At 43.8% G+C, this 26,064-nt stretch overlaps 3 protein-coding genes across 6 annotated transcripts; all 3 read right to left on the bottom strand.

Annotated features, from left to right (window-relative positions):
• Window positions 1–160: 160 nt before the first annotated feature.
• Window positions 161–1,688, bottom strand: LOC307035266 (uncharacterized protein). The gene is made up of 3 exons (XM_079674376.1): window positions 1,520–1,688; window positions 878–1,054; window positions 161–650 (listed from the first exon to the last, which is right to left on the bottom strand). The coding sequence occupies exons 2-3, from the start codon at window positions 1,011–1,013 to the stop codon at window positions 256–258; spliced, it is 531 nt and encodes a 176-aa protein (XP_079530502.1). The 5' UTR covers window positions 1,014–1,054; window positions 1,520–1,688; the 3' UTR covers window positions 161–255.
• Window positions 1,554–8,602, bottom strand: LOC307035252 (uncharacterized protein). Of its 3 annotated transcripts, XM_079674351.1 has the most exons (14): window positions 6,434–8,602; window positions 6,163–6,304; window positions 5,988–6,062; window positions 5,434–5,829; window positions 4,801–5,246; window positions 4,543–4,721; window positions 3,867–3,960; window positions 3,550–3,785; window positions 3,218–3,332; window positions 2,699–2,816; window positions 2,527–2,618; window positions 1,985–2,102; window positions 1,786–1,887; window positions 1,554–1,693 (listed from the first exon to the last, which is right to left on the bottom strand). In XM_079674351.1, the coding sequence occupies exons 5-13, from the start codon at window positions 4,876–4,878 to the stop codon at window positions 1,835–1,837; spliced, it is 1,083 nt and encodes a 360-aa protein (XP_079530477.1). In that variant the 5' UTR covers window positions 4,879–5,246; window positions 5,434–5,829; window positions 5,988–6,062; window positions 6,163–6,304; window positions 6,434–8,602; the 3' UTR covers window positions 1,554–1,693; window positions 1,786–1,834. The 3 variants fall into 3 exon arrangements, 2 of the variants coding, with proteins under 2 accessions (XP_079530477.1, XP_079530478.1); XR_013807058.1 differs by lacking the exons at window positions 1,554–1,693; window positions 1,786–1,887; window positions 1,985–2,102; ... (3 more) ...; window positions 3,550–3,785; window positions 3,867–3,960 and having other exon boundaries at window positions 3,970–4,721; window positions 4,801–5,033; window positions 5,142–5,246; XM_079674352.1 differs by lacking the exons at window positions 1,554–1,693; window positions 1,786–1,887; window positions 1,985–2,102; ... (3 more) ...; window positions 3,550–3,785; window positions 3,867–3,960 and having other exon boundaries at window positions 3,970–5,033; window positions 5,142–5,246.
• Window positions 8,603–8,750: 148 nt separating this feature from the next.
• Window positions 8,751–13,594, bottom strand: LOC307035240 (zinc finger MYM-type protein 1-like). Of its 2 annotated transcripts, XM_079674337.1 has the most exons (4): window positions 12,097–13,594; window positions 11,899–12,000; window positions 11,687–11,773; window positions 8,751–11,428 (listed from the first exon to the last, which is right to left on the bottom strand). In XM_079674337.1, the coding sequence occupies exons 2-4, from the start codon at window positions 11,945–11,947 to the stop codon at window positions 9,630–9,632; spliced, it is 1,935 nt and encodes a 644-aa protein (XP_079530463.1). In that variant the 5' UTR covers window positions 11,948–12,000; window positions 12,097–13,594; the 3' UTR covers window positions 8,751–9,629. The 2 variants fall into 2 exon arrangements, with proteins under 2 accessions (XP_079530463.1, XP_079530462.1); XM_079674336.1 differs by lacking the exons at window positions 11,899–12,000; window positions 12,097–13,594 and having other exon boundaries at window positions 11,687–11,865.
• Window positions 13,595–26,064: the final 12,470 nt, after the last annotated feature.

Genomic DNA, 26,064 nt, shown 5'->3' with positions numbered 1-26,064 from the left:
ATCACCAAAACCTTATACCAGGGGTGGGGAACCTCCGGCCCTCGAGGTAACTCGGATCTGAAGGTGACTGATAACTGCTAATGGCATTTAGTTGAATACCAGACATAGTAAATGCAAAGCAGGATCATATAAAAAAAAGGTAATAAACAAGCCATTCAATCGTAATACTCGTTTTAATACATTGACATGCATACAACACAATAGACTTGTTAAGTCCTGTTCGTTGTCCTGTTTTTTGTCCTCATCACCATCCTGTTAGTTGTCCTCATCACCATCCTCATCACCGTCCTGTTCGTTGTCCTCATCACCGTCCTGTTCGTTGTCCTCATCACCGTCCTCATCACCATCCTGTTCGTTGTCCTCATCACCGTCCTGTTCGTTGTCCTCATCACCGTCCTCATCACCGTCCTGTTCGTTGTCCTCATCACCGTCCTGTTCGTTGTCCTCATCACCTTCCTCATCACCGTCCTGTTCGTCGTCCTCATTACCGTCTTCAATGTCTTCCTCCATCATGAGAAAAGACGAGTCCGAGCCAATACAGCTGTAGGTGCTGGTGACTCTGCTCAGTTTCTGCTCCAGAAGATATTGATGGTGTAAAATACAGCAGTGCAGTCCCCTGTATCCCTCTTCTGTTATATCGCTTGGAGAAACTAAAATAAAAAGACAAAATGACAGTCTATGTAAGGCAACTTTTAATTAGCATTGATGTTGGTTCCATATAAGCAATTTTAATGTTTAACTCCGAGGCTGTATATTAGCTAAAAAGATTTGTGATTCAGAAAAAATGTAATCATTACAGATGCTATTCAGTGATAGACATTTGACACTGGGAGGGGGGCAGTGGCAAATGTTATAAATCGGTATTTGTGGAACATACTTTGGTTCCTGATGTCGTCTTTTGTCTGATGAAGGAGGTGGTCTAGTTTGTCCAGTGCCTGCCTCAGATTTTGACAATGCTGGGTCATCTCCTTCACAATGATGACTTTCTCCTCTTCCATACGCCTGACCAGCATAACCTGGTCAAAAAGTCGCCTCTTTGTGCGCAGGTTCACCACTATAATGGAAAAAAGACAAGATATAACAACCACAATGGTAAGGCTAATAAAACAAATAATATCAGTTCGTATTCAATCTTTTTAACTTAAATTGACCAAAACCTTAAAATCTGGTAAATAAAAATTCAACCTTGCCGCTTGCTGAATTTGTTCAATTCTGCCTATGTTGGCAGAATTACATTCAGTATGTCTTGAGATTCAACATTAGTATGCAGTTCAGGGTGGTCAAGAAGGGTTTTACTGTTTCCATAGATGTGCCTGTCCCAGTGAGACTAGACTATTAAGACTTGATAGGGCAACATCATACAGACCTTTCAATATAATTATTTCAAAATGATTTGTTGTGATCATGATGATTTGTGACACCTATGTTGACAGCTCTGTGTTACATTGGTGATTGTATTCTAGTACTACAACTGAATTTATGGAATATCTAGGGCAAACAAAAACAAGTTGTTTCTTACCATCTCCTTGCGCCTCCCAGGGCAGAATGACATCCTCAGACAGACTGCATGCTGCTTCTGTGTCAATTTTCTCTGAACAGGCATCAATGGTGTTGTACTGCAGTATCCTCTCTCTGAGTTTCTTCTTGAGCTCTGTCAGTCTTCTCCGTTTGCGTTGCCTTGTTTGGTTGCTGTCTGTAAAGTAAAACAAAAAACAAATAAACTAATATTAATAATACAAACAACAAGAAACAAATATTGTTTCTAGATAACGTAATAATAAATACCATTTTGTCGATAGAGGTCGTGTTTCTTTCTTCGGAGGGAATAAATGATTTAATCTATTTCTCTCTGGAGCTCCTCTTGGCTACTCTGGGCTCCATGTTTCTCTTGAAAACAGAAACAACAACGTGTAATCATAAAACATGAAGCCAAATGTTTGGAAATATGGAACCAAATCTATACCACAGTGATCATATAACATACCAGTGGCTGCCCATTGCTTGACCTCCAACACCCACTGCTCCGTGTCCTCCAGGGAGATGTTCAGCTCTTGCTTGAGACTCTCAAGATTGTCCACTTCAGTTTGTGCTCTCTGTGTAGTCTGGTTAGAATGTTTAAAAGGAAAAAGTGAATATGCTTTCCAGTTGGTTGAGAAGGTTGTTTTTTTACTGAATTCCTTTATGCACATTAACTGACCAGACAACAACATGAAATGCTAAACACCTTCTCTTCAAGGTTGGCAAGTATCACCTTAGTGTCCCTTTTTTTTCAAGATCAAGCAGGATTAACATTATTATTATTATTATCCAGAAATTCAGATGAATCAACCTATAGTGCTTTATTAAAAACAAACAGAACAGAGACTCTCTTGGCAGAACAGTGTGCCATGGCAGCACCATCATAATGAAATGATTGCAGAATACATTCAATTCAACAACATGTAGCTAAGGATGGTGTTAAATTACTACAACAAGAAACTCAGATATTCTTAATATACATTTTGAAATGCAGCATGGACGTCTTACTTTGACAAATCTCTTTGAGAGTGTCTTGTGGAGATTCTCCACCTTCCTGTGGTTCCATTGCATAGCCAGCACGGTTATCATATCTGCTCTAGCTGTAAACACAAAAACATGAAAATTCATATGAGCTTTACAATGTGGCACTACTTAAAACTATTTGTTTTCCTCTACCAACCTGATTTGGTCATGTATTTTGTTGTCAGAGCTGCCCTTGAGAGGAAGCTGTTAACCTGTTCCACTTCCTTGCCGACAGTATTTCCAGCACCTTCCTGGCTTCTGCCACCCCACTTCACCTGCTCAGAATCATAAACAATGAGATCTAGATATTTAGTTCAATATTATAATTTCTTGTACTGTACATCTTTAGTTAACATCAGTGTCAGGAGCAATTTCAGAAAGTAAAAATGTTCTGAGATTGAATTATGCTTTGAACTACAATGTCACAACTGCAGTTATTTGAAGCTCTGTTCATTCATTATTTCTACAGTGCGGATATATTTACTAAAATAAACATAATGGGTTTTGGAAGCCTATCCTTGTGACAGTCTGTTTTGTAACAATTTTGTCAACATTTGTAACTATTACAATTATTCCACAGGCTTGAATAGAATATACTACATGATATTCTTATGTGCACTACAATTTCTAAAACATTTGAATCTAGTGACACAAATGTTTAACTTGCATACTGTACCTCGCATTTGCCTGTGTGGGCCTTGGCGTGCATTACAGAGAGAAAAGGTTTCATCTCTGTAAGTGGTTGGAGCTCAGGCAACTTTGCTGCCATCTTCTCCAAATAAGGCCAGTACCTGTAATGACAAAATCAATTAGCTTTTCCAGTTGCATGATGGCATAATAGTAAAAAGATAAACCAGGTTCTTAAAATTACCAGTACAATCCTTGTAACCAACATCAACATTTATCCAAATGAATGCTTTTTTTGCTTTACATCTACTGGATGTGCAAGAATTAAATAGATAACACGTTTCCCACAAACACTTCCAATTTTGCAATAGTTATAACTACCTGCAGGCAACATCCATACAAAAGAATGTTGAATTCGCAACTTCAGCCAGCTCCTTCTGCAGGAACATTGGGTATGCATATATTTCACCACGGTAGTGATTTAGGCCTTGTAGCAAGATGCCATGTCTGCACACAGCTATTTGCAGGCCTTCCTCATCCACCTTGGCCCTGGACTTGTGTGAGGTTTCTCTGCAAGCTGTGAATGTTGCCGGTACACAAACATCACGACCACTTTTCTGAAATAGACACAATCTGTTACATTTAACCCTGTGCTAAGAAAAATAAATAAAGGGTTAGGGGATTGAATAGATTCTTACAATCGTCATCTGGCTCCTGATTTTGTCGACAAAGGCAGACACTTTACTGTCCTGGGCAATGAACAGTCCATCAAATAGAGACGGTTCATGTGTCCTGCGAAATTTGAGAAAGAAATTGTAAGCAACATTATCATACATACATAAGTTTGATTGTGTCCTCTATTTAATGTGGCCAATTTGCTTTTGCCATCAATTTTTCATAAATGTGGAAAAGGTCTTTGTGAATTTGATCTGTAATTCTGTGTAAAGTCACCATTATTTAACATTAGTGAAAAGTTTACTGACTTCTTGTAAAAAGGTAAAAATAAAAGTACATCCTTTATATTGATGGGCATGGAATAGGGCAGAGGAAGGCATAGAAAAAGGTTCCTGGGCAATTTAATACATTTTTCATGAAGCGATTATATCCAAAACTGGTTCTTAGCTCCAACATATCCAACTAACGTCAACCATTTAACATTTTAAAGTTGAGTTAACTTTACAGGCGTCATATATAATAATGTTTATGAATTGGATTGATATAATTATGTGTAATTTCAAACCAACTATTGTTTTCTGATGGTCTACAAACTTTGGAAAAATAAATTGCAGAGTTGGGGAAAGTTAAACATTTCAGCAAAGACATTCAGCTTAGTCAATAAAACAACAACTAAAATGAGAATATGATTTCACTGACCCTCTGGACTTCTTGAAGCGATAATGCTTTCTATTGCCATCTACAGCAATAGCCAGCATGTCAGGTGTGCATGCTGGGCATTTAAAGGGCTCCACCAGGCACAGATCTTCTTGTCTGTAATTACAGAAGGCAAACTCCCGAAAGACTCTGTGGAAGGTATCGCTACAGATTCTGCCTGTCTGGAAACAAGAATGGTATTCATTTGGTTAATTAAAAGTTTGGCATTCAAAAATCTTGAAAACCACATTTTATTCCTACCCTTCCTGTGGAAAACGATCGATGTTCAAGCATTTTTATAAATACTTGCTGGGATAATGCTGGGCTGGCCAATTTCATTTGCTAGAATGATGTGAACACATCAAACTTAAAAATAATTTTGCAGCTGTCGGTTGCTGGCCAGTATTTGTATCCCAGCAAGTCACCTATGCTCGGGGACCATTTGGCGGAACAAATTGGACAGCAGACAGAAGGCAGACGAACGTTGTATGGACCTGAGAAAAAATATAAATGTGCAATTTGACAGCTATCTATGCAATGTAGGACAAAAGTTTAATAGTAATCCTGTATTTCTGCTTGATCGTCTTCTGGTGGCAACAAACCATTGATAGTCACCAACACGGTCTGCTTTCCTGGGATGATGGTGAAATCTTGGCTTGGACCACAGAAGCAGATTTGGGATGGTGGAGGAATTGGAAGCAGACACACTGCAGCAAAGACAATTTCAGAGATTCATATGCATGTTAGGACATGCTAGGACATGTAGTCAATACAAATTGAGACATTTTAACAGTTAAAGCAAACTTCCGACATGGTGAAAATGATGCCGCTGTATATGTAGTGCACATTAGGAAACCATGGTAAGGGAATATGTAATACATTACTTGAACCCACCTTGTTCACAGAGTCCATATTGGCCACTTTCATCCACAACCACAAAGGATGTGGGAGGAATAGGTCTGTAAAACCCATCAAACATGGCTTCCCTGTCATGGAAGACATGTTTACCATGGATAATAGGGTCACATGCCGGACAAAGAAAGGGAGTTCCTGGTGGAACACAGTCCAAGCACCGGACCACAGCATCAGCAGTTTTGCATTGGAGACAGGAACGTGTAGTGACAATCTCTGCAGCCAATTTCAAATTAAGGAGCTCCGGCATTGCAGCTCTGAATTTTTGTTCACGTTTCAACTGTCTTTGGGTCCATGTTGATGCAGTGGGTGTTTCTTCTGATGATGCAGGGACAGTGAGAGAACCCAACACGTTTCTCAGTGTCTGAAGATGTTGATCTAAAATAACAAAATATAAAACAAATCATGGAATTGAAAAAAGATATTCCATACATGGCTTTTCACTTTACAATGTATCATGAACAAAGCTATTACATACTACAAACAATTACCTACATTTCAAGTTGAAGGATAATTTAAGAATTCATTGTGCATACCAAGACTTGGGACCTGTAGAGGAATCTCATGTGTCTCCTCGACCTCTGGGGACTCCTGAGAGCTGGAAGGTTTAACTGCATAAACAAAGTACGATGATATAGGAAACATTATTGAGGACCGACCAACGACATTAAAACTTAATGAAACACAAGAACTAGATTATATTTTACAGACCAGATCGATTCTTATTCCAATGTTGGGCTATAATGTTCCCATCCAGGTCCCTCTTCCTCGAGGAAACATTTGATCCTTGCGTTATTTTCTTTGGTATCTTCGGTATCTTCGGTTTCTTTGGTTTCTTTGGTTTCTTTGGTATCTTAATATATAAATATATAAAAGAGATTATATATTTCCCTTAATTGTTGCACACACATCTTTGTAATGTGTGTGTCTTTTATCATTTGAGTAAATGTTATAATACATATTTGGATAATGTTGTACTTGCCTTATTTGCCAACTCATCTGCGAGGGCATTCCCTATCTCTAGCCATTCATTCAGTTGCTTGGATGCCATTTTTAAGTGAGGATAAAAAGGGCAACAACAAACAAAGGATAAACTGACATACAGGGAGGGAGAAAAACAAAACAAAAGACAAGAAAACGAGAGGGGTGAAAGAGAGTAGGAAGAGGAATATGGCTCTGAAAAGAACCGTTGATTTTTTTATGATAATAGGCTACTTCAAATAATTGAATTGATAGATGACCTGAAAAAAACCAAACAGATTAACTCAGATTTATTGTGCTACCATGTAATTTAATTGTTGCTTCATAAATAAGCATTTGCCAAAATAAAACTACAGGCACCAAAATCAATCAAGTCCCAGTTAAATCAGTAATTACAGGGAAATATATTTCTCTTTTTAACTAGATGATGCTTTCACAAAACTTAAGTTGAATTAGCGAATGTTTAAAGTAGTAAAACAACTATGACCTGATGATATTCAAGTGTTGAACTTACCCTAACTATCATTAATGCAACATGTTAGGTGACATTTAGAAGAAAAAAAAGTGTGTGCATTATGAAAAGCCCCATGTAAATGTCAACTATTATTATTATTATTAAAATGCCATTTCCTTTCGCATTGTTTACGGTCATATCATGTCCTGGTCTGGTTAGCTGAATATACATACTTTTGCCATTGATATGTGTTATGTCATGTGCTACCAAGGGTTTTGTTTTTAGGCAAGATGTTAGCTCCTTTTGTGCGAAGGAGAAAACTCTCCCTCCAACTTGTTGTAGACGAACCTTCTTATATTGCAATACGCAGGGCTCTCAAGTTTTGAACAGAGTTCAGAGTGAGATTTTGGCAGCGGTGTTTGGTACTCCAACTTCTGGCTACCCTCATACCGCGAATGTCAATGGGGGGGGGGGGGGGGGGGGGGTGCTAGTGGAGTGCACGCGTCTCAAGCAAGCCTAGTCCAAAATTGATCTGCATATAAGCTAAGCGCTAACCTTTACAGCCATGCTATTGCTAACAACAAGCATTCGCCTATACTGCCTATGCCACAGGCCAGCCCTAAAACGTAAAACTGAAATATCGTGGTTAAACATGATTTGTAGAAAAACGACAGGATTAATTAAAAGCGTAAACAAATCAAATGAAATACAGAAATCAGATTTACCACTTGTACAACTCTGACGCTCTTTAACAATTCTTCTTCTTCTTCATCTTCTTCTTCATCTTCATCTTCTTGGCTCGTAGCACTTTTATTGATGCGCAAGGTTAAAGTTCACGGGATTACGATCGTGACAAAACGTGACAAAAGGTCGTAATAAACTGCTGCTAGAAATGAATAGGGGGAAAGCTACGTGGCTATGGGTCGTAATATCGTGATCAACACTGCTTTAACAATCTACCTATTTGGTCGTTTTTTGTAGGAGGACAGGCTGTGAGGACACTATCTATACTGAGTCAGCAATCACTGTAAGTTATATTCTTGTTTAAATAGACTTCTCTGTTTCATTTATTCTACTCTGTATAATCGTTCTGTAGTTATTCTAGCTAAAACGGCGATTTCTGAGAGATTTTAAGTCTCAGATCTGCTCAACTCAACCTGTAAGACAAGTATCAGTGGGTCACGCGCATCAACCCTGGATTACAATAGGCAGGAACACTCTGCTGTCGCCCACCAGCTGAAGAGAGTTAACTAATTAAAGGGGCTTGCCCCCACAGCTGTGAGAACTCAGCAATCAGGTGTCCATCTTAGGTTGCTCTTTCCTGGAGCGTCAGCCAGAAGAAGTCACGAGGGAGGCAAAGAGGAGGCAAATCCTACTTTGATTGAGCTAAGTATCGCTGATGTTTTCTTTTGTTTTATTCAATTCTCTTTGGTTCTCTAGCCCCTCATGCTATAATCATGTGTATTTTCTCCATTCCTGTTTATGTGTCTTCTCGCAATTATCACTGGCCCCGTGTATCTTCAAATCGATATAACCGGCCTACTCTCGTCTATCCCACATGCTCCACTGAGATCCAACATCTCGTTTCAGGGGGCCTGTGGAACTGCCAGTCAGCTGTTCCTAAGGCTGACTTCATCTCTGGCTACGCTTCCCTGCAGTCTCTGGATTTCCTTGCTCTCACGGAGACCTGGATCACTCCATCCAACACATCCACCCCAGCAGCTCTCTCCACAGCATATTCCTTCTCCCATACACCCAGACCCTCTGGCAGAGGAGGTGGTACTGGCAGGGGCGGACCTAGCACATTTGGTGCCCTAGGCGAGCTTCACCACTGCACCCCCCCCAAAAAAAATATCAAAAAATCTTAACAGTTATACAGTAAAGTACTGCAGCTTTATTTATTACAAGCAAGAACAAGAGCTAAGAATAAATGTAAAGTGCACACTAAAGAATTAAAACAAATAAACAACTTAGCTAACAAACAATAATAATATCAATGACAAACAATAAAAGAATGTGCAAATTTGCTTTCAAAGAAAATTAAGAAGAAATGTAAAGTGCACACTAAAGAATTAAAACAAACAACTTAGCTAACAAACAATAATAATAATAACAATAACAAACAATAAAATAACGTGCACATTTGCTTTAAAAGAAAATTATGTATTGTAAAATATGTTACACATGTCAAATAATCAAAATATAATATGCTAAATAAACAAACAAATACATAAAAATTACAAATTCACTTTGTCTCAAGAACTATTTACATTCCACTCCCTATCATCACACAAGGTTGGCCTACATATTAGCTCCTACTGGTTTCCATTTACAGTGCAATCCTTCTGGCCTTCCTCGCTGCAAAGTCATCAATCACATCATCATATGAAATCTGACCACCAACCTCATGGTTAATACTGATTACAGCCAGACCACTGAGGCGTTCTTGAGCCATGGTGGACCTCAGGTATGTTTTCAAGAGTTTTAATTTGGAAAAACTCCTCTCGGCTGAAGCTACTGTTACTGGTAGCGTTGCACTGATCCGCAGAGCAATACACAAGTTGGGATATATTTCGGTGAGCTGCTTTGTGTGTATGAATTTCAACAACTCAAGAGTTGTCATGCTCTTTGATGGCAAGTCAGGTACATTTTCCAACTCCTGAGCCAGCTCCTTCCCATCCAAATCAGATTGCCCTCCATGGCTTAAGGTGTGTGCAAGTGCCTCTGCTTGCTTCATCAGCTCTTAGTGTGGCAGGTCTGGGAAGTTGTACAGAATGCCAAACTTGTCTTGCACATGTTCAAGAGTGGTAAACCTCTCCTTTTGTGCTGACACTGCAGCATCTACCACCACGTTAAAGAACGTTACCTCCAGATTTTGCAAGGCATTCCTCAATGGCTCATCAGGAGACTCATATGAGAAGTGCCTCTTTGTTGACTTCAGCCGCTTTTGCACAAGGACTGCATCCACATTCATGTCTTCACACATGTCCTTGGCTGATGTTTGTGCAGCCACAAAGCCTGTGGCTCTGTAGGATTTGAGAGCTTTTTCAGTCTTTTTCAGTAGACTTACTGCTACATCCACTTGCATTGTTTGGGACTGCAGGACTTTGCTCACCTGCTGAATTTGACTTAACATGTCATACCAGACCACTGTGCACAGTGAAAAGCGGAATGACCCCACTTCTTCTGCCAGAGACTGGGCTTCAATCCTGATGATTGGGTCTTTGGCCTGGTTTCTCACCTCAAGCAGTGCCTCTCTCACAGCTGCGGCTTCATATCGCAGAGGCTCCACAGCTTTCACTCTGCTCTCCCATCTGGTTTCTGACCACATTTTGAGTGAAAGGTTGACGTGTTTCTTGAGGATGGCCCATCTCTGTGTAGAGGCAGAAAACAGGCAGTATAGCTTCTGCACAATGCCAAAAAATGATATGGCATCTTTGGAGCTTTTGGCAGCATCAGCAATGACCAAATTGAGTGTATGTGCCCCACAAGGCACAAACAAAGCTCTTGGGTTCAACTGCAGTAGCCTGGCCTGTACTCCCTTGTTCTTCCCTCTCATATTTGCGCCGTTGTCATATGACTGTCCTCTGCAGTCATCAAAGGCAATCTGCAACTCCTCCAGCCTCTTCAAAATCAGGGCGGACAAACTTTCACCAGTGGACTCCTCTGCTACTAGGAATCCCATGAAGTGCTCTTTAATCTGGGGGTCTTCTTCCAGTGTCACAATTCTGATGACTACTGACAGCTGTTCAGTGTGGCTAACATCCGGGGTGCAATCTAAAATGAGGGAAAAGTACTTGCATTTCTTTATTTCTTGCACTATTGTTGATAGAATCTTTCCACTGATGCATTCAATCAACTCATTCTGAATGGTTTTGCCCAAGTAGCTGTGGTGGGATGTTTGACTTTTAATCTTGTGGATGTGGTCTTTCATCACTGGGTCAAACTGCGCCAAAAGCTCAACCTCTTTCAAAAAGTTTCCATTTGAAGGAGAGTGGAGTATTTCTGTCTTTCCTCTCAATGCCATATTTCGCCCTGCCAGAGACTGTACAATAGCAACCAGTCGTGTCAGCACTGCTCTCCACCGACTCTTCTCTGCCTCAAGGAGGGCCTGCTCTTGTTTGTCTATTGTTGTACCCTGTTTTAATCGAACTGCCAATTCTTTCCATGACGCCAAATTGTTCAGGTGTTCCGGACTATTTTCATGGCTGGTCAAAGCAGCACTTGCATTTTTCCAATCCGACAGTCCTGCATTTGTTAAATGAATTTGTTTTGGAGATAAAAGTTGACAACAAAAACAAAAAAGACTGTTCTTCTTTTTTGAATATGTCACCCAACTTCTTTTGATCCTTTCTCCATTTACTAAGGTCCTGCTGAAGTACTGGTGGTGGCAACTTCTCCCATCATCTCTCCTTGGGAAAATGAAATCAGGTGTTATCTGATATGGTCCTCTCCGAACAAACTCTGTCCTCATTGTGTCTGTGAGATGTGAAGGGCAGTCAGCAGGATCGGTTGGTAGTGGATCGTCTGTCTTTGCTGCATCTGGAGGGCATGTGAAGCACATTTTCTCACCTCATATTCACAATATCTTCACACACACACACACACACACACACACGCACACGCACACGCACACGCACACGCACACGCACACGCACACGCACACGCACACACACAACCCCAATTCCAAAAAGGTTGGGACAGTGTGTAAAATGTAAATAAAAACAGAAAGCAATTATTTGAAAGCATGAGGACAATTAGGTTTATAGCTAAACATCTTTACATTCATCAGGCACACACCTGAGAAGAGTGTATGGGTGGAATCTGTGGTGCAATCAGGATGAGATGCAGCAGGCTGTTCTGACGTTCCTTGCAGTGGTTCTGGGCCTATACATATATAGAGAACACACAAGAGCAAATATATTGGCTGGATTAGAAATGGCACGACAGTCATTTTTACATTAAATTATTTATCATCACATCAGGAACATCTATTGACATATTGTACTCACCAGAACAAACAGACACAGTGGTCAGTGGCAGGGTGGAATCAGTGGTCATCTCATCAGGATGAGCAGCTTGCTGTTCTGACGTTCCTTCATGTGGTTCTAGGTCTATAAATATAGAAAGAACACACAAGAGCAAATATATTGACTGGATTTCACATTCAATTATTTATCATCAGGAACATATTGACACATTGCACTCACCTGAGGAAGCCGGCACAGCTGAGGTGCATGGCGGTTCCTTGTCAACTGATGCAGCAGATGGTCCCAGATATTTTAAAAGTGAATCTAAAATGATATAACAAAATGTGTATTATCAACATTGAATAATTTCCATTTGTTAAATGTAGCTATTATTTAGTTAGTAAGCATTAGGACAGCCTGACAGGTCTGATTCAACTAATCAAGAGCTATGCCTATCTTATTAGAACAGTTGAATCAGGTGTGTTAGTTCTGGGTTGGAACGAAAACATTCAACAGGACTGGAGTTGAGAACCACTGAGCTAGTTAGCTAACGTTAGCGCACATTATGACAGGGTTGAATTTGGCAAATGTTTGACTCGGATAGTCAATGTGCTTTCTGAGGTAAACTTAACGTTAGCTAACGTTACCAACTAACTAACATTCCACCACACTGGCTAGCTCGCTACACCAAAACTAACATTGTTATTATTACTAATATTTCTATTTCATGACACAAAGAAAATAGCCTTATGACAGTTTCGACTGAATGGCAATAACAAACGCTGGCTAGCTAACGTTGGCTTGGCTAACTAGCAAGATTACATGATCCATTCGCTAATGTTGACAATACAATCAAAATTGCATACCTTTCACCTTGGCACGTTTCTCTTCTTCTTCTTTTCTTCTGTTTTTATACTGCGCCCCAGATGGCTTTTGCCTCTTCATAGTTCTCTAACGTTAGTCTTTCTTTCCTCAACGCTCAATTTTATAAACACTTGACCGATACCCATCAATGCACAGCGCTCTAGCATGTTCTGACTGTGAACACCTAAAGCCGAGGCTCTTAGACCGACCGACCGTTTTAGATTTTTGGCTCATTTCCCCTTATGTTAGAATTTTTTTTTTTATGTAAGAATAATGGTTGCAGATATAGAGGGGGGGCACCAAAACTGCGCCAAGCAACAAAAAAAACAAAAACAAAAAAAAAATTTGTTGCAATTTTTGGCGCCCCCCTCTGGGTGGCGCTCTAGGCAACTGCCTATATTGCCTGTAGGAAGCTCCGCCCCTGGGTACTGGTCTCCTGCTCTCTCCCAACTGGAGCTTTTCCTTCTTCAAGCTACCTAACTTCAATCCTTCCACCTTTGAATTCCATGCCGTCACAGTAACCCATCCTATACAATTAACCATTGTTGTTCTCTACCGTCCACCAGGCGCCTTGGGGGACTTCTTGGAGGAGTTAGATAATCTCCTCTCACACATCCCTGAAACTGGCCCTCCCGCTGTACTTCTCGGAGACTTCAACCTCCAGACAGGGAAGATAGCTGAACTAACATCTCTTTTAACCACCTTTGCTTTCTCACTGTCTCCATCCCCACCAACTCATAATGCTGGCAATGTCCTTGATCTCATATTCTCAAGGAACTGCACTGCTTCTAACCTCTCTGTAAACCCACTTCACACATCCGATCACTTCTTCATTTCATTCTCTCTACCCCTTTCCAAACATAACAACCTAATCTCTTCTAACTCTGCACCTGTCCGCCGCAACCTTCGTTCCCTCTCCCCCTCTACCTTTGCCTCATCGGTGCTCTCAGCCCTCCCTTCCTCTGATTCGTTCCAACTCCTGCCTCCAAACTCTGCTGCAGAAACTCTCTTCTCTACTCTCTCATCCTCTCTGGACTCTCTCTGTCCTCTCACATCTCCCGCAGGCTCGTCAGTCCCCTCCTGCTCCCTGGCTAAATGACGCACTGCGTGCTAAAAGAACCATCCTTCGGGCAGCAGAGCGGAAATGGTGGAAATCCAAACACCATGACGACCTCCTAACCTATCAGGCTCTCCTCTCCTCTTTCTCTGCTTCGATCTCTCAGGCAAAAAGCACTTTTTTTCAAGATAAGATCCAATCTTCCTATTCCAATCCCAAAAAACTATTTTCTATCTTCTCCACCCTCTTGGACCCCCCCAAAGCCCCTCCCCCCTCCTCCCTTCTGTCAAGCGACTTTGTTAACCACTTTGAAAAAAAGGTTGATGATATTCGCTCTTCTTTTTCTGACTCACCTTTACTCACCGCTGGGTCACCAGACCCGCCTTTCACCCACACACTGACCTCCTTCTCCCCTCTCTCTCCAAGTGAGGTTCTTACCCTCATTACCTCTGCCCGTCCTACCACCTATCCTCTGGACCCTATCCCCTCAAACCTCCTTCAGACTATCGCTTCTGATATTCTACCGTTTCTCACCCATTTCATCAACACTTCTCTAACTTCTGGTCACTTTCCAAACAGTCTCAAGGAGGCAAGAGTAAACCCTCTCCTAAAGAAACCCACTCTCAACCCGTCAGATGTTATAAACTACAGGCCTGTCTCTCTCCTCCCGTTCCTGTCTAAAACACTTGAACGCGAAATCTTTAAACAACTCTCCTGTTATCTCCATCAGAATAACCTTCTGGATCCGCACCAGTCTGGTTTCAAGGCAGGTCACTCAACAGAAACTGCTCTCCTTGCTGTCTCTGATGAACTGCACACTGCTAAAGCAGCCTCCCTCTTCTCTGTCATCATCCTTCTGGACCTGTCTGCTGCATTCGACACGGTGAACCATCAGATCCTCCTTCGCACTCTCCAAGAACTTGGAGTTTCAGGCACTGCACTTTCCCTCCTCACCTCATACCTCAAAGACCGCACCTACAGGGTTACTTGGAGAGGGTCCGAGTCCGACCCTTGTCAATTATCTACAGGGGTCCCTCAGGGCTCTGTTCTTGGTCCCCTCCTCTTCTCCTTGTACACAAACTCGCTCGGGTCTGTCATTAGCCCGCATGGTTTTTCATACCACTGCTACGCTGACGACACCCAACTAATTCTGTCCTTTCCCCGCTCAGAGACCCAGGTCGTTGCACGCATCTCTGCTTGCCTAGCAGACATCTCTCGGTGGATGTCTGCTCATCACCTCAAGCTCAACCTTGACAAGACTGAACTGCTTTTCCTTCCGGGAAAAGATTGTCCCACTCTTGACCTAACAATCAACATCGGCACCTCTGTTGTTTCCCCGACTCAGACTGCAAGGAATCTGGGTGTGATCCTAGATAACAAACTGTCCTTCACTGCAAACATTGCTGCTACAACCCGCTGCTGCAGATACACGCTTTACAACATCAGGAGGTTACGTCCCCAGCTGACCCAGAAATCAGTGCAGGTTCTGGTCCAGGCTCTCGTCATCTCACGTCTAGACTACTGCAACTCCCTCCTGGCTGGTCTACCTGCATGTGCCATCCGACCTCTGCAGCTCATCCAGAGTGCAGCGGCTCGTCTGGTCTTCAACCTTCCAAAATTCTCCCACACCACGCCGCTCCTCCGCTCCCTTCACTGGCTTCCAGTAACTGCTAGAATCCACTTCAAGACACTGGTACTTGCGTACCATGCTGCGAATGGATCTGGCCCTTCCTACATCCAGGACATGGTTAAACCGTACACCCCAGCACATGCACTCTGCATCAGCCAAACAGCTCGCTGCACCCACACTGCGAGGGGGACCCAAGTTCCCATCAGCAAAAACTTGTGGGTTTGCTATCCTGGCTCCAAAATGGTGGAATGAGCTCCCCATTGAAATCAGGACAGCAGATAGCTTACACATCTTCCGGCGCAGACTGAAAACTCATCTCTTTAGACTCCACTTCGAGCGATTGAATTACTAACAGAGCACTTATATACTAATAAAGGGCTGGCTTATCTACAGCCGGTTGAGTAGCACTTGAAATGTTTGGCTCTATGAAACCTGATGTACTTATCTGATTCTGTTTTCTTCAAGGTTGTATCTTCCTGGTCGAATGCACTTATTGTAAGTCGCTTTGGATAAAAGCGTCAACTAAATGCAATGTAATGTAATGTAATTATTACAATTATGTTGAGTATCTGATCAGGATAATTCTACCCAGAAATTCAGCTAAACACTGCCGTGATTAAACGCCATATCATGTTCAAAACGACTTCAAGGATTATTTCTGAAACAGTATGGAGCTCAAATGCTTTTTCTCTTGCGTCTTTACCACAAGGTGAGTACCTTTTATATCCTGATTTGTTTACACACACTCTCTCCAGTACAGTGTTGGCGATGCTTGCTAATGTGATCAAAGACCATATTACCTCCAAAACACGTTGCACATTGTTTCTGATAGCAACGTTTCTGATAGGACCGTGGGCGTAAAGCCAGCACACATTTTAGTAATGACGTCATGACCGCAGCAAATGAATCAGCTCCATTGTTCCCCCCGTTTTTAGACATGTGGTTACAGAGGAAAAGAGAGAGGGTTTTATTTTCTGACACTGCGTGAGTTCCCTGACACACCGGGGACACATATTTATGTATAAAAAACATCAAAAAGTGCATTTCGCATGATAGGAGACCTTTAATATAATAAACAACAAATGATTGGCACGACAATGCTCATTTTGACAAAACTGCTAATATCAGCAACACGTTCTCACTCCCAACCCGTCACATGTTGACGGACGGTCAGGGCCCCTCCCCGTCACTGTATCACGGACAGGGTACCCCTTGAGAGTCAGTTTTCAACGGGCAGGGCGTCCCATAGACCTTCATAGACCTCCCATAGCGTTGATAATAGACGCCATGAGAACGCTCCCTGACGGTCGGTTGTTATTGTCAATATTAATATAATAATTATTTATTTTTTAATAGTCACACTCGATTTCGCCGATTTTCTTGTTGCTCCAGCTGGTTGACACCTCTTTTAGCAGAAACAAAGGCTACATTAATGTATTAAATCAATGTTAATCCATGTGTGTGGTTGTAGAATAAATGGACGTGTCGTTGTGCAATTGCGTTGCCAGGCAACCCTACAACCCTAATTATATTTAAAAACATTTTAGAAGGCCTCACGAAATACTTTGATGTAAATTTAAATGTGAAGGGATGTGTGTGATGTGGTGATTGACATTATTCACCCACGGATCTATGGGTTGGGGTATTGTTCCGCACGGACATTTTAGTTAACCGGACTTCCTGTTGAAGTGAAATCCGAAAACATTTTTAAAAAATAAAATAATACTTTATTCCGAGTTTGCTTGCTTTTCTCTTTGGAGGTCATCACATAACGGCATTGTAATACACGGTTCGGCTGCATTAAATATTACATACTCTATCTGCCGTAGTTCGCTATTTATAGAGCCCTGGTGAGAAGACTTCTAGACAAACAGGAAGAACTGCGGCCGAAACTGAATATGTGACGTGGATCATAAATATATCAGCAATCAAACAAAATCTTCAATTTCTCTTCACAATATAAGTCTCCTCGCCGTATCAACACTAATTTGGCTGACTTTTATATTTGATCCAATCAGTATATTGGTATATTTACACCATAACGGTGCAAAGCTGATAGAGAGGGACACCTGGTGGTTAAAGCACGTTATTGAAATTTGTTATTTTTATTATTAAATATTAATAGGAGACACAGACAGAAAAACTAATAAGGCTTTATTTAAACATTAAAGAATACTTTAGGTTAAGGTCTTATTTTGAATAAGAAAAAAGCTTTGGGGGTATAAATATTAAGCCTGACAAAGTATACTTTAGCAATATATTAGTATACTAATATATTGCTTTCCTGCAATGTTAACTACTGTATGTTTAAGCACTTATTTTAACTGATATATACATTATACTCTTATAAGATGTATGTAGATAGTATAAGAAATGTGCAGAACATGACAGTTTAATGGTGGAGGTATACACACATATTGATAGATGTTTTGTAATGCACTGTTGAGGAACCTGCGACCCAAGTTTTTCATCTCCAACCTTGTCAGGTGTTGAACATTCAATAAATAAAGAACAGACAATTATTAACACAGAATGTGTGTGATTATACTAAATGATTTACAAATAAACACCACTGCATATTTACAACTGTTACACATGCTGATGTAATACAAATGTTTCCACCTTGAGATCAATAAAGTATATCTTATCTTAAGATGATCGATGGCTACCATATTTACGAAATTTGACTCTGAACCTTGACAATTGCATGTTTCAGGCTTATCAATTTACAACAGGAGGGGTCACAGACATAAGACCAGCTATAAAGCTCTTCTGACCTTAGCTGTCATGTGGGTATATGTAACCGGCTGTGTCTGACTCTGCGTTGTGTTGTGTAGAAAGACGACGACCCAGACGTGTAGCTTCATTCAGGATGTACATTTATTTTCACTCCTGACGAAACAGCGACAGAAAGAAAACATTTCTCCAGTCAGTACTCTCTTTAACGTGCCCCTCTCCCACAGAGATCAGTATCAAAAGGGCATAACGTAAAAAGTAACACAACATACCTGACGAAACAGCGACAGAAAGAAAACATTTCTCCAGTCAGTACTCTCTTTAACGTGCCCCTATACAAATTAAACAACACAGAAATACATTGTGAACACCCGTGAGACACTACAACAAAAATAAGTAATAAAAAGTAACTTAAAGTGCATAAAGTCGACACTAAAACACGGAAATTGCTTCTGGCTGAAGAGCCGCCTACCTCTCCCACAGAGATCAGTATCAAAAGGGGAGAACGATGCATGAACCCCGCGAAAAAAAGGGGAACAGTGTCACATACATAAGGAACGTAGGGGTACACGCTAAAATTATAGTTCCACATACTGATGTGAGTCCTACTGCATCAGGTATTAACACAAGATGAAACAAGAATAAACACAGATTTTGTGTAATTATATAGACATATTTACATAATATATTATATACAAATGAGACATAACTGTCCCTGTTACACTCACCCCGCTAGAATTATGCAAAATTCTGGGTCGCAAAACAATCCACATATAAACACACTGGCCATTACAACAAGCAACAAAACCATATGAAACAGCAATAAGAGCTTCCTACCTAAAGGATAAGAGAATGAGGGACTCGCTTGGGCCCAGCAAGAACCCACAGTACTCTACAGACAAGGTGAGGTGCAGTTTACACCCCACACCCTGGCCAAACGATGTGGATGAGCGAAAAATAAAATAAAAAAAGGCTCAATACAGCAGTATATCACCAGAGCACAAATAATGGCTAACACGCCACATTTCACACATTAATAACAGCACGCGGCCTTATCTCAACCCTCAAGAAGGGACTCAAGTTGTGCCATGGACTCAATGAAGCGGCGCACAGGTCTAATGACTCTGCCGAATCGTGAGGTAACCTGGCCATCTACATGTGATGCTTGACGCTTATTGGCAGGGGGCCGTTGTGGCAGAGGAGCTGGGAAAGCCATTGGGGTCTCTACAGCAGTTGCAGGGTCACTAGAAACGGGGGTGACCAACACAGAAGGAGGTGGTGGGTGGTCTGGATGAACAGAGTCATCAAAAGGGGACTGCTCAAGGACCCATGAGGCGGTGCGGCCATCCTCCCCGTCAACATCCGAGAGGGAACCAGCTAGGGATGGCCCAGCTGTTGCAGCTGCTGTGTCTAACTCGGACACCTCTGTCCCATGCCAATCAGATGCCGGAGCGGTATCGGTCATGCTAGGGGTAGGTGCGGGCACAGGAGCATCATCTTCACCATCCGAGGCCTCCTCCAGCGGAAGGAAGTTGACTTGCAGCAGCAGGTTTCGGTGAACAACACGCTCATGTCCCTCTGGATCCCTGATCCGGTAGATATGGAGGGCTGGTTTTGAGGCCACCACAGTGTGCACAACAGGCATCCACTTGTCAGAAAGCTTGCATTTTCCCTTGGCGCCTTTGTTCGCCAGCAGCACCTGGTCACCGACAGACAGAGGTTGGCCCCTGACCCGTTTGTTATACTGGTCACTCTGATGTCTCTGCTCCGCTGTGCAGTTTTTCTGGGCCAGTGCCATGGCACAGTGCAGGTCTTCCAAGAGGGATTTCACGTAGGCATTGTAGTCACACACAGTCACATCATGAAGTACATTCCTGAACAGAAGGTCCACTGGCAGCCTTGGGATTCTCCCGAACATCAAATAGAAGGGCGCGAACCCAGTGGTCTCATGGACAGTGCAATTGTACACGAAAGTCATTGTCTGTATTATCTGCGGCCACTTCTGTTTGGAGCGAAGTGGTAGAGACCTCAACATGTTGCCCAGGGTGCGGTTGAACCTCTCTGTGCCGCCGTTCCCCATAGGGTGGTAAGGTGTGGTGTGGGACTTGTCAACCCCTGACAACTGCAAGAGCTCAGCAATCAGCTCACTTTCAAAGTTTGCTCCCTGGTCAGAATGAAGGCGCTGAGGGAAGCCATAAACACAGAAAAAGTTGTCCCACAGCTTCTTGGCTACTCTCTTAGCTGTCTGATCCTGGCAGGGGAAAGCATGTGCCAACTTTGTATAGTGATCGGTGATCACAAGAACATCCACAGACTTGTTGTGACGGTCTTCAGCTGACCAGAAGTCGATGCACACAAGCTCCAGAGGGGCAGAGGTCTTAATGCTCTCCAGTGGGGCTCTTGCGGAAGGTTCAGGAGTCTTGCTGAGAACACATCTGTGGCAGTGCTTCACATGATTGCGGACATCCTTCTCCATGTCGTACCAGAAGAAACGCTGGCGGGCCAGAGACAGTGTGCGGGGCTGACCTTGATGGCCAGCATGGTCGTGAACACCAGATAATGCATCTGCCTTTAGCGACTCCGGCACCACGAACTGGGACCTCTTCTGTCTAGTCAAGGGATCTTTCGTGACCCTGTAGAGGACGCCATTCAGAAGAGTCAGTTTTTCCCACTGCTTCAAGACTCTCAGAGTCGGCTGACTCTCATTGTAGCGTTCCCGTCTGGAAGGCCTGCGCTTCCTGTCGACATAGAGAGCGACCCTGGAAATTACTGGGTCCTGTTGCTGGTGTGACTGCAGCTCAGAAAGAGATAGGGAATGCAACGTGTCCTGGCCAGGTGGTTCAAAGGTGGTGAGGTGATCAACCAGGGAGGCTGCACGCTGCCTAGGAGCAGAGTCCCACTCGTCCAAGGAGGAAAGAAGAGAAGAGACCTCATCCTCAGACATTGAACCTTCAATGGCGTCAGAGTGAGATGGACCCTCCAGTGACTGTGGTTGGCAGGTGAGGCGGAAGGCATCTTGCACAGACCCATCACTGACGTCACAGACCTGGTCCAGTAGCTCCAAGTAGGGTTCACGCAGCAACCGTTCCCTCAAAGGTTTCACGAAAGGGTCTCTGCTGAGGGCATCCGCCACCACGTTCAACCTGCCGGGAATATGTTTGATTTCGAAGGAATACGGAGCCAACTTAGCAACCCACCGCTGCTCACAGGCGTCAAGTTTCGGCTTGGTCATGATATATGTGAGAGGATTGTTATCTGACCAGACGGTGAATCTGTGACCCTTGAGCCAGTGGCTAAACTTCTCACAAACCGCCCACTTTAGAGCCAAGAACTCCAGTCTGTGTGCAGGATAATTGAGCTGGCTGCGACTGAGAGTTTTGCTTGCAAAGGCGATGGGTCTTGCCTTCTCCTCACCAGCAGAAATTTGGGACAGTACAGCACCCAGACCATCAAGGGAAGCATCGGTGGAGAGGATGAAAGGCCTATCAAAGTCTGGGTGTGCCAGCACCACGCTGTTGAGGAGTGCGTGTCTCAGATCATCAAATGCCTTCTCACAGGCAGGGGTCCAATCCTGAGGAGTCAGTTCTCGAAAGGTGCCAGCTCTTCTCCGACCGAAAGAGCCCTTGGCTTTCCTCTTCTGCCCTGCAGTTAAGGCGTAGAGTGGCTTTGCGATGGAAGAACAGCCAGGAATGAAGTGTTGATAATACAGCACCATCCCGAGGAAAGACCTGACCTTCCGCTGAGATGGGGTGCAACCGTCGTCGTTCATGAGATCCTCCTTCCCGAAAGCTGAGATGACCCTCACCTTCTCTTGGTCGACTGAGACGCCACTGCTGTCTAACACGTGACCCAGAAACCCCACAGTCCTGCGAAGGAAGTAGCACTTCTTCTGAGACAGCTTCAGGTTGTTGGCTCTGAGCCGCGAGAAGACAGTCTCCAGCCGTTTCAGGGCTTCCTCCTCGGATGGAGCAAAGACAAGCAGGTCGTCCAAATAACAGAGGAGGCTGGAGAAGTTCAAATCACCAAACACACTCATCATCATCCGCATAAAGGACGCGGGACTGTTGCAAAGACCTTGGGGAAGTCTGTTGTACTCATACAGGCCTAAGGGTGTTGTGAATGCCGAGTACTTCCTGTCAGACTCATGGAGGGGGATGTTGTAGAACCCCGATGTGAGATCCATGGTGCTGAAAAAGGCGTTTCCACCAAGGGCAGCAAGACAGTCGGCCTGGTGAGGCAGCGGGTGGGCGTCCTTGACGGTCTTGGCATTAAGCCAGCGAAGGTCAGTGCAGATCCTTAACTCTCCTGACTTCTTCCAGACAAGGACCAGCGGCGATGCATACTCACTGACTGATTTACTGATGATGCCTTTCAACTCCATCTCAGACAGCACCTTTCTCAGTTTGTGATAGTGTGCTGGAGGGACACGGCGATAGGGTAGCCTGAAGGGGTGATCATCAGTGAGATGAATCCGGTGGACGAACTCTTTCGCTTCCCCACAGTCCAGCTTGTCTTTGGAGAAGACATCCTGGTAAGTGAGCAACAGTTCAGAGAGTCTCTTTTTCCATTCATCTGACACCGCACAGCCTTCGAGGTCGATGTCTGCCAATCCACAGTCTTTAAGCTGCTGAGCGTGGGTAGAGCTGGCATCTGAGTTGGGAGGAGGGTCAGCTGCCTGACTGGTCTGTGGCCTATTCACACCCTGAGAGAGGGGAAGGTCTTCCATCGCGACACAAGTAAACACATCGGCCACTTTAGCATTGCGGCGTAGTGTCACGGGACTCTTGGTTGGGTTAAGGACCTTCATAGGGACCCAACGATCTCCCCACATGGGTGCCACAACCCGTCCCACAATAATGTCTTTGGGGGCTGAACGGGAGGAGGTGGGCTCCACAATGACAGTGCTCCCAGGGGACACAGGAACACTGCCAGGTAGCTTTCCCCACACCAGATACTCCTTCTGTGGTGCTAGAGTGATAGCTTGCCGTAGCTTGACCGTGCCAACCTTGTCAGGCAGTTCAGGACCAGACCAACGAGTGATGCAGCTGAGCAACTGAAGAAACTGCTCACAGTCGGGGTCTGAGGTGTTGGACTGGATGAGCTCCCAGTACTTCTCATCAGACTTCATCCTCTGTAATATGGGCCTGATGACGTTGCTACCAATAATGAGTTCGTCTCTCTGCCCTGGGACAAGGAAAGTTGGCACAATGAATTTAGAACCGTAAACCTCAATCTCCAGGTCATAGATACATCTGGGTTGTGTCATAAGGCCACCACAGCCAACTAGGACCACCTTCTCTGGCACAGGCTGAGGACAAGGGAGGACACCAGCAGCTCTAAGATTGGACTCTGCCTCTTCGCTGAGTGTGCATGACATGCTCCCTGAATCAAGCATCCCCCTTAAAGTTGACTGACCCCCTACTAACACTGGGGTATAAAACAAGTCATTGGCTCCTTCAACTCTATGTGAACCCACAGCAATCACAGTTTTGTCATCAGGAAGATTACTACAGCAGTTCACATATGTTGATCTTAAGTCATTTTCCTCACTGAGGGTGTCACTAGTGCCGCCCATGCTATCCCTCTCACTGCACGGGCGGGCTAGTTTAAACCAGCATTGGAGGGAGAAGGTGGCATGGCTGAGGAAGGAGAGGCCTGTGGGCACTGATTTCTTATGTGACCAGGACTGAAGCAGTTAAGGCATAATCTGTAAAGCCTGCAGTGTGCATGGGTTGAATGGTCCCTGGAGCCACAAACCTTGCATGGAAAGGACTCAGATGCCTGCTGGTAACGGGGTCGACCATTCTGACGGTGGACTTGTTGGTGGTTGCCTGGCTGACCATTCTGACGGTGGGCTTGTTGGTGGTTACCTGGCTGATGGTAGTCTGGCCTTTGACTGGTTGTAAAGGAAGCATTGCACATAGCCAGAACTCTGTCAAACATTGCAACTACCTGTTGAACACCAGCGTCGGTAGTAGGTGGGTTGACGGTGGTAGGGGCTGGGTCAGAGACAGCAGAGAGAGGCAGGGATAAGGGGGACACTTGGGGACTCACCCTAGCATGGTCTGGCTGAGGCTGACTGTAAGCAAGGGCAGTGGCCGGTAGAGAGTTGGGAGGGGGGTCTGGTTGGTGCGCTAATGAGGCCTGAGACATCCCCAGATTGACAGGGCGAAAAGAATCAGTCACAGGGCTCTGACTATAAACTGACAGACCCACCACATTATGAGACTGCGCTGCTGTTTTTCTCACATTTCTCATATGGGCGTCCAGACGCTCCTGAACCTCAGCCGTGGTCCACCGCTCAGGTGCCTTCAGTTGGAATGATATGGCGAGACTGGGGTCAGGACAGTGATTAATGAACATCAAGACCACTTCTGCACTGGGGTCATCTACACATTTACCTCGCCTCCGGAGGCACTCGTCCGCAGCATCTATTGACTTGTTAAGGCGTATCCAATAGTCCATAGCACTTTCACCAGCACGTGGAACAGTGCCGTAAAAATCTTTCATGGGCAAGTTAGAGTATGACAGCTCACTAAAGTTACCCTTTAATATGTCAAACACAGCTGTGGGCAGGTCGGTCGCACTCAAGTCAGGTCGGCTGCGGATTGACACTTTCACCACATCCCTGGCTTTACCTGTTAGTCTTGACATAATCAGATCAAACCTTTCTACGTGAGTGTCACATTTCACTCTATTCAGGTAACATCTCATCATGTCCTCCCATTCATGAATAGAAAATACATCAGCACGATCACCCCTGAAGTAAGGCGGAGCCTTGGTGTCTGACTGCACCACAACCTTCAATTGAGACAAATCAGCCTGGTGGGACGGGTGTGGATTGGTGGGAGACTGAGGCTGGGCAGCACTGGGCTGGTGCATGGTGCTTGATATGTTCTCACCTATCTGTTTAGCCAAACTTGTTATCATTTCCCCAAAAGCTTCAACAGATACTACTTGTGTAAGTTTACGGTCTGGCTGCATAATAGGTGTGGAGCTTGCAGCAGGTGTTAATGTCGGGTTGAAATCACTAGCGAACCCAAATCTTTCACTACCTTTAAGTCGCTGGCCCCTCCCCAACCCAAATGTGACATCATGCCCACTAACATCCATATTGTTAATGACAACAACAAAAAAATCCCACAAAGCAATCAAAACACAGTTTAAAGCCACCCACAAGAGATAAAACACTAAAATAAAATAAAATGATAAAACACAGATAGACAGATATACTCAGTGGTAAGTGTCCTCTCAGACTCAGTGCATCTCTCAATTTGAATATGTACACTGTCCCTTTAACGCACCTGCCGTCGCAGCAAGAGAGGGGGGAAAAAAAAAAAAAAAGAGGAAAAAAAAAACACACACTCCAGTCTTTCCTTCTTCCCGCCGGTGGGCAGCAGCTTTACCCCGGGGACCAGACGGCGCTGGTCGCGGATACAACGGGTCGTCACGGCACCAAGTGTAACCGGCTGTGTCTGACTCTGCGTTGTGTTGTGTAGAAAGACGACGACCCAGACGTGTAGCTTCATTCAGGATGTACATTTATTTTCACTCCTGACGAAACAGCGACAGAAAGAAAACATTTCTCCAGTCAGTACTCTCTTTAACGTGCCCCTCTCCCACAGAGATCAGTATCAAAAGGGCATAACGTAAAAAGTAACACAACATACCTGACGAAACAGCGACAGAAAGAAAACATTTCTCCAGTCAGTACTCTCTTTAACGTGCCCCTATACAAATTAAACAACACAGAAATACATTGTGAACACCCGTGAGACACTACAACAAAAATAAGTAATAAAAAGTAACTTAAAGTGCATAAAGTCGACACTAAAACACGGAAATTGCTTCTGGCTGAAGAGCCGCCTACCTCTCCCACAGAGATCAGTATCAAAAGGGGAGAACGATGCATGAACCCCGC

The sequence above is a fragment of the Notothenia rossii genome (genome assembly GCF_949606895.1).
Source record: "Notothenia rossii genome assembly, chromosome: 1".
Lineage (NCBI taxonomy): Eukaryota > Metazoa > Chordata > Actinopteri > Perciformes > Nototheniidae > Notothenia > Notothenia rossii.
Note: the sequence above shows the minus strand (reverse complement) of the source record. Positions and strands in the feature narration are given on the sequence as shown.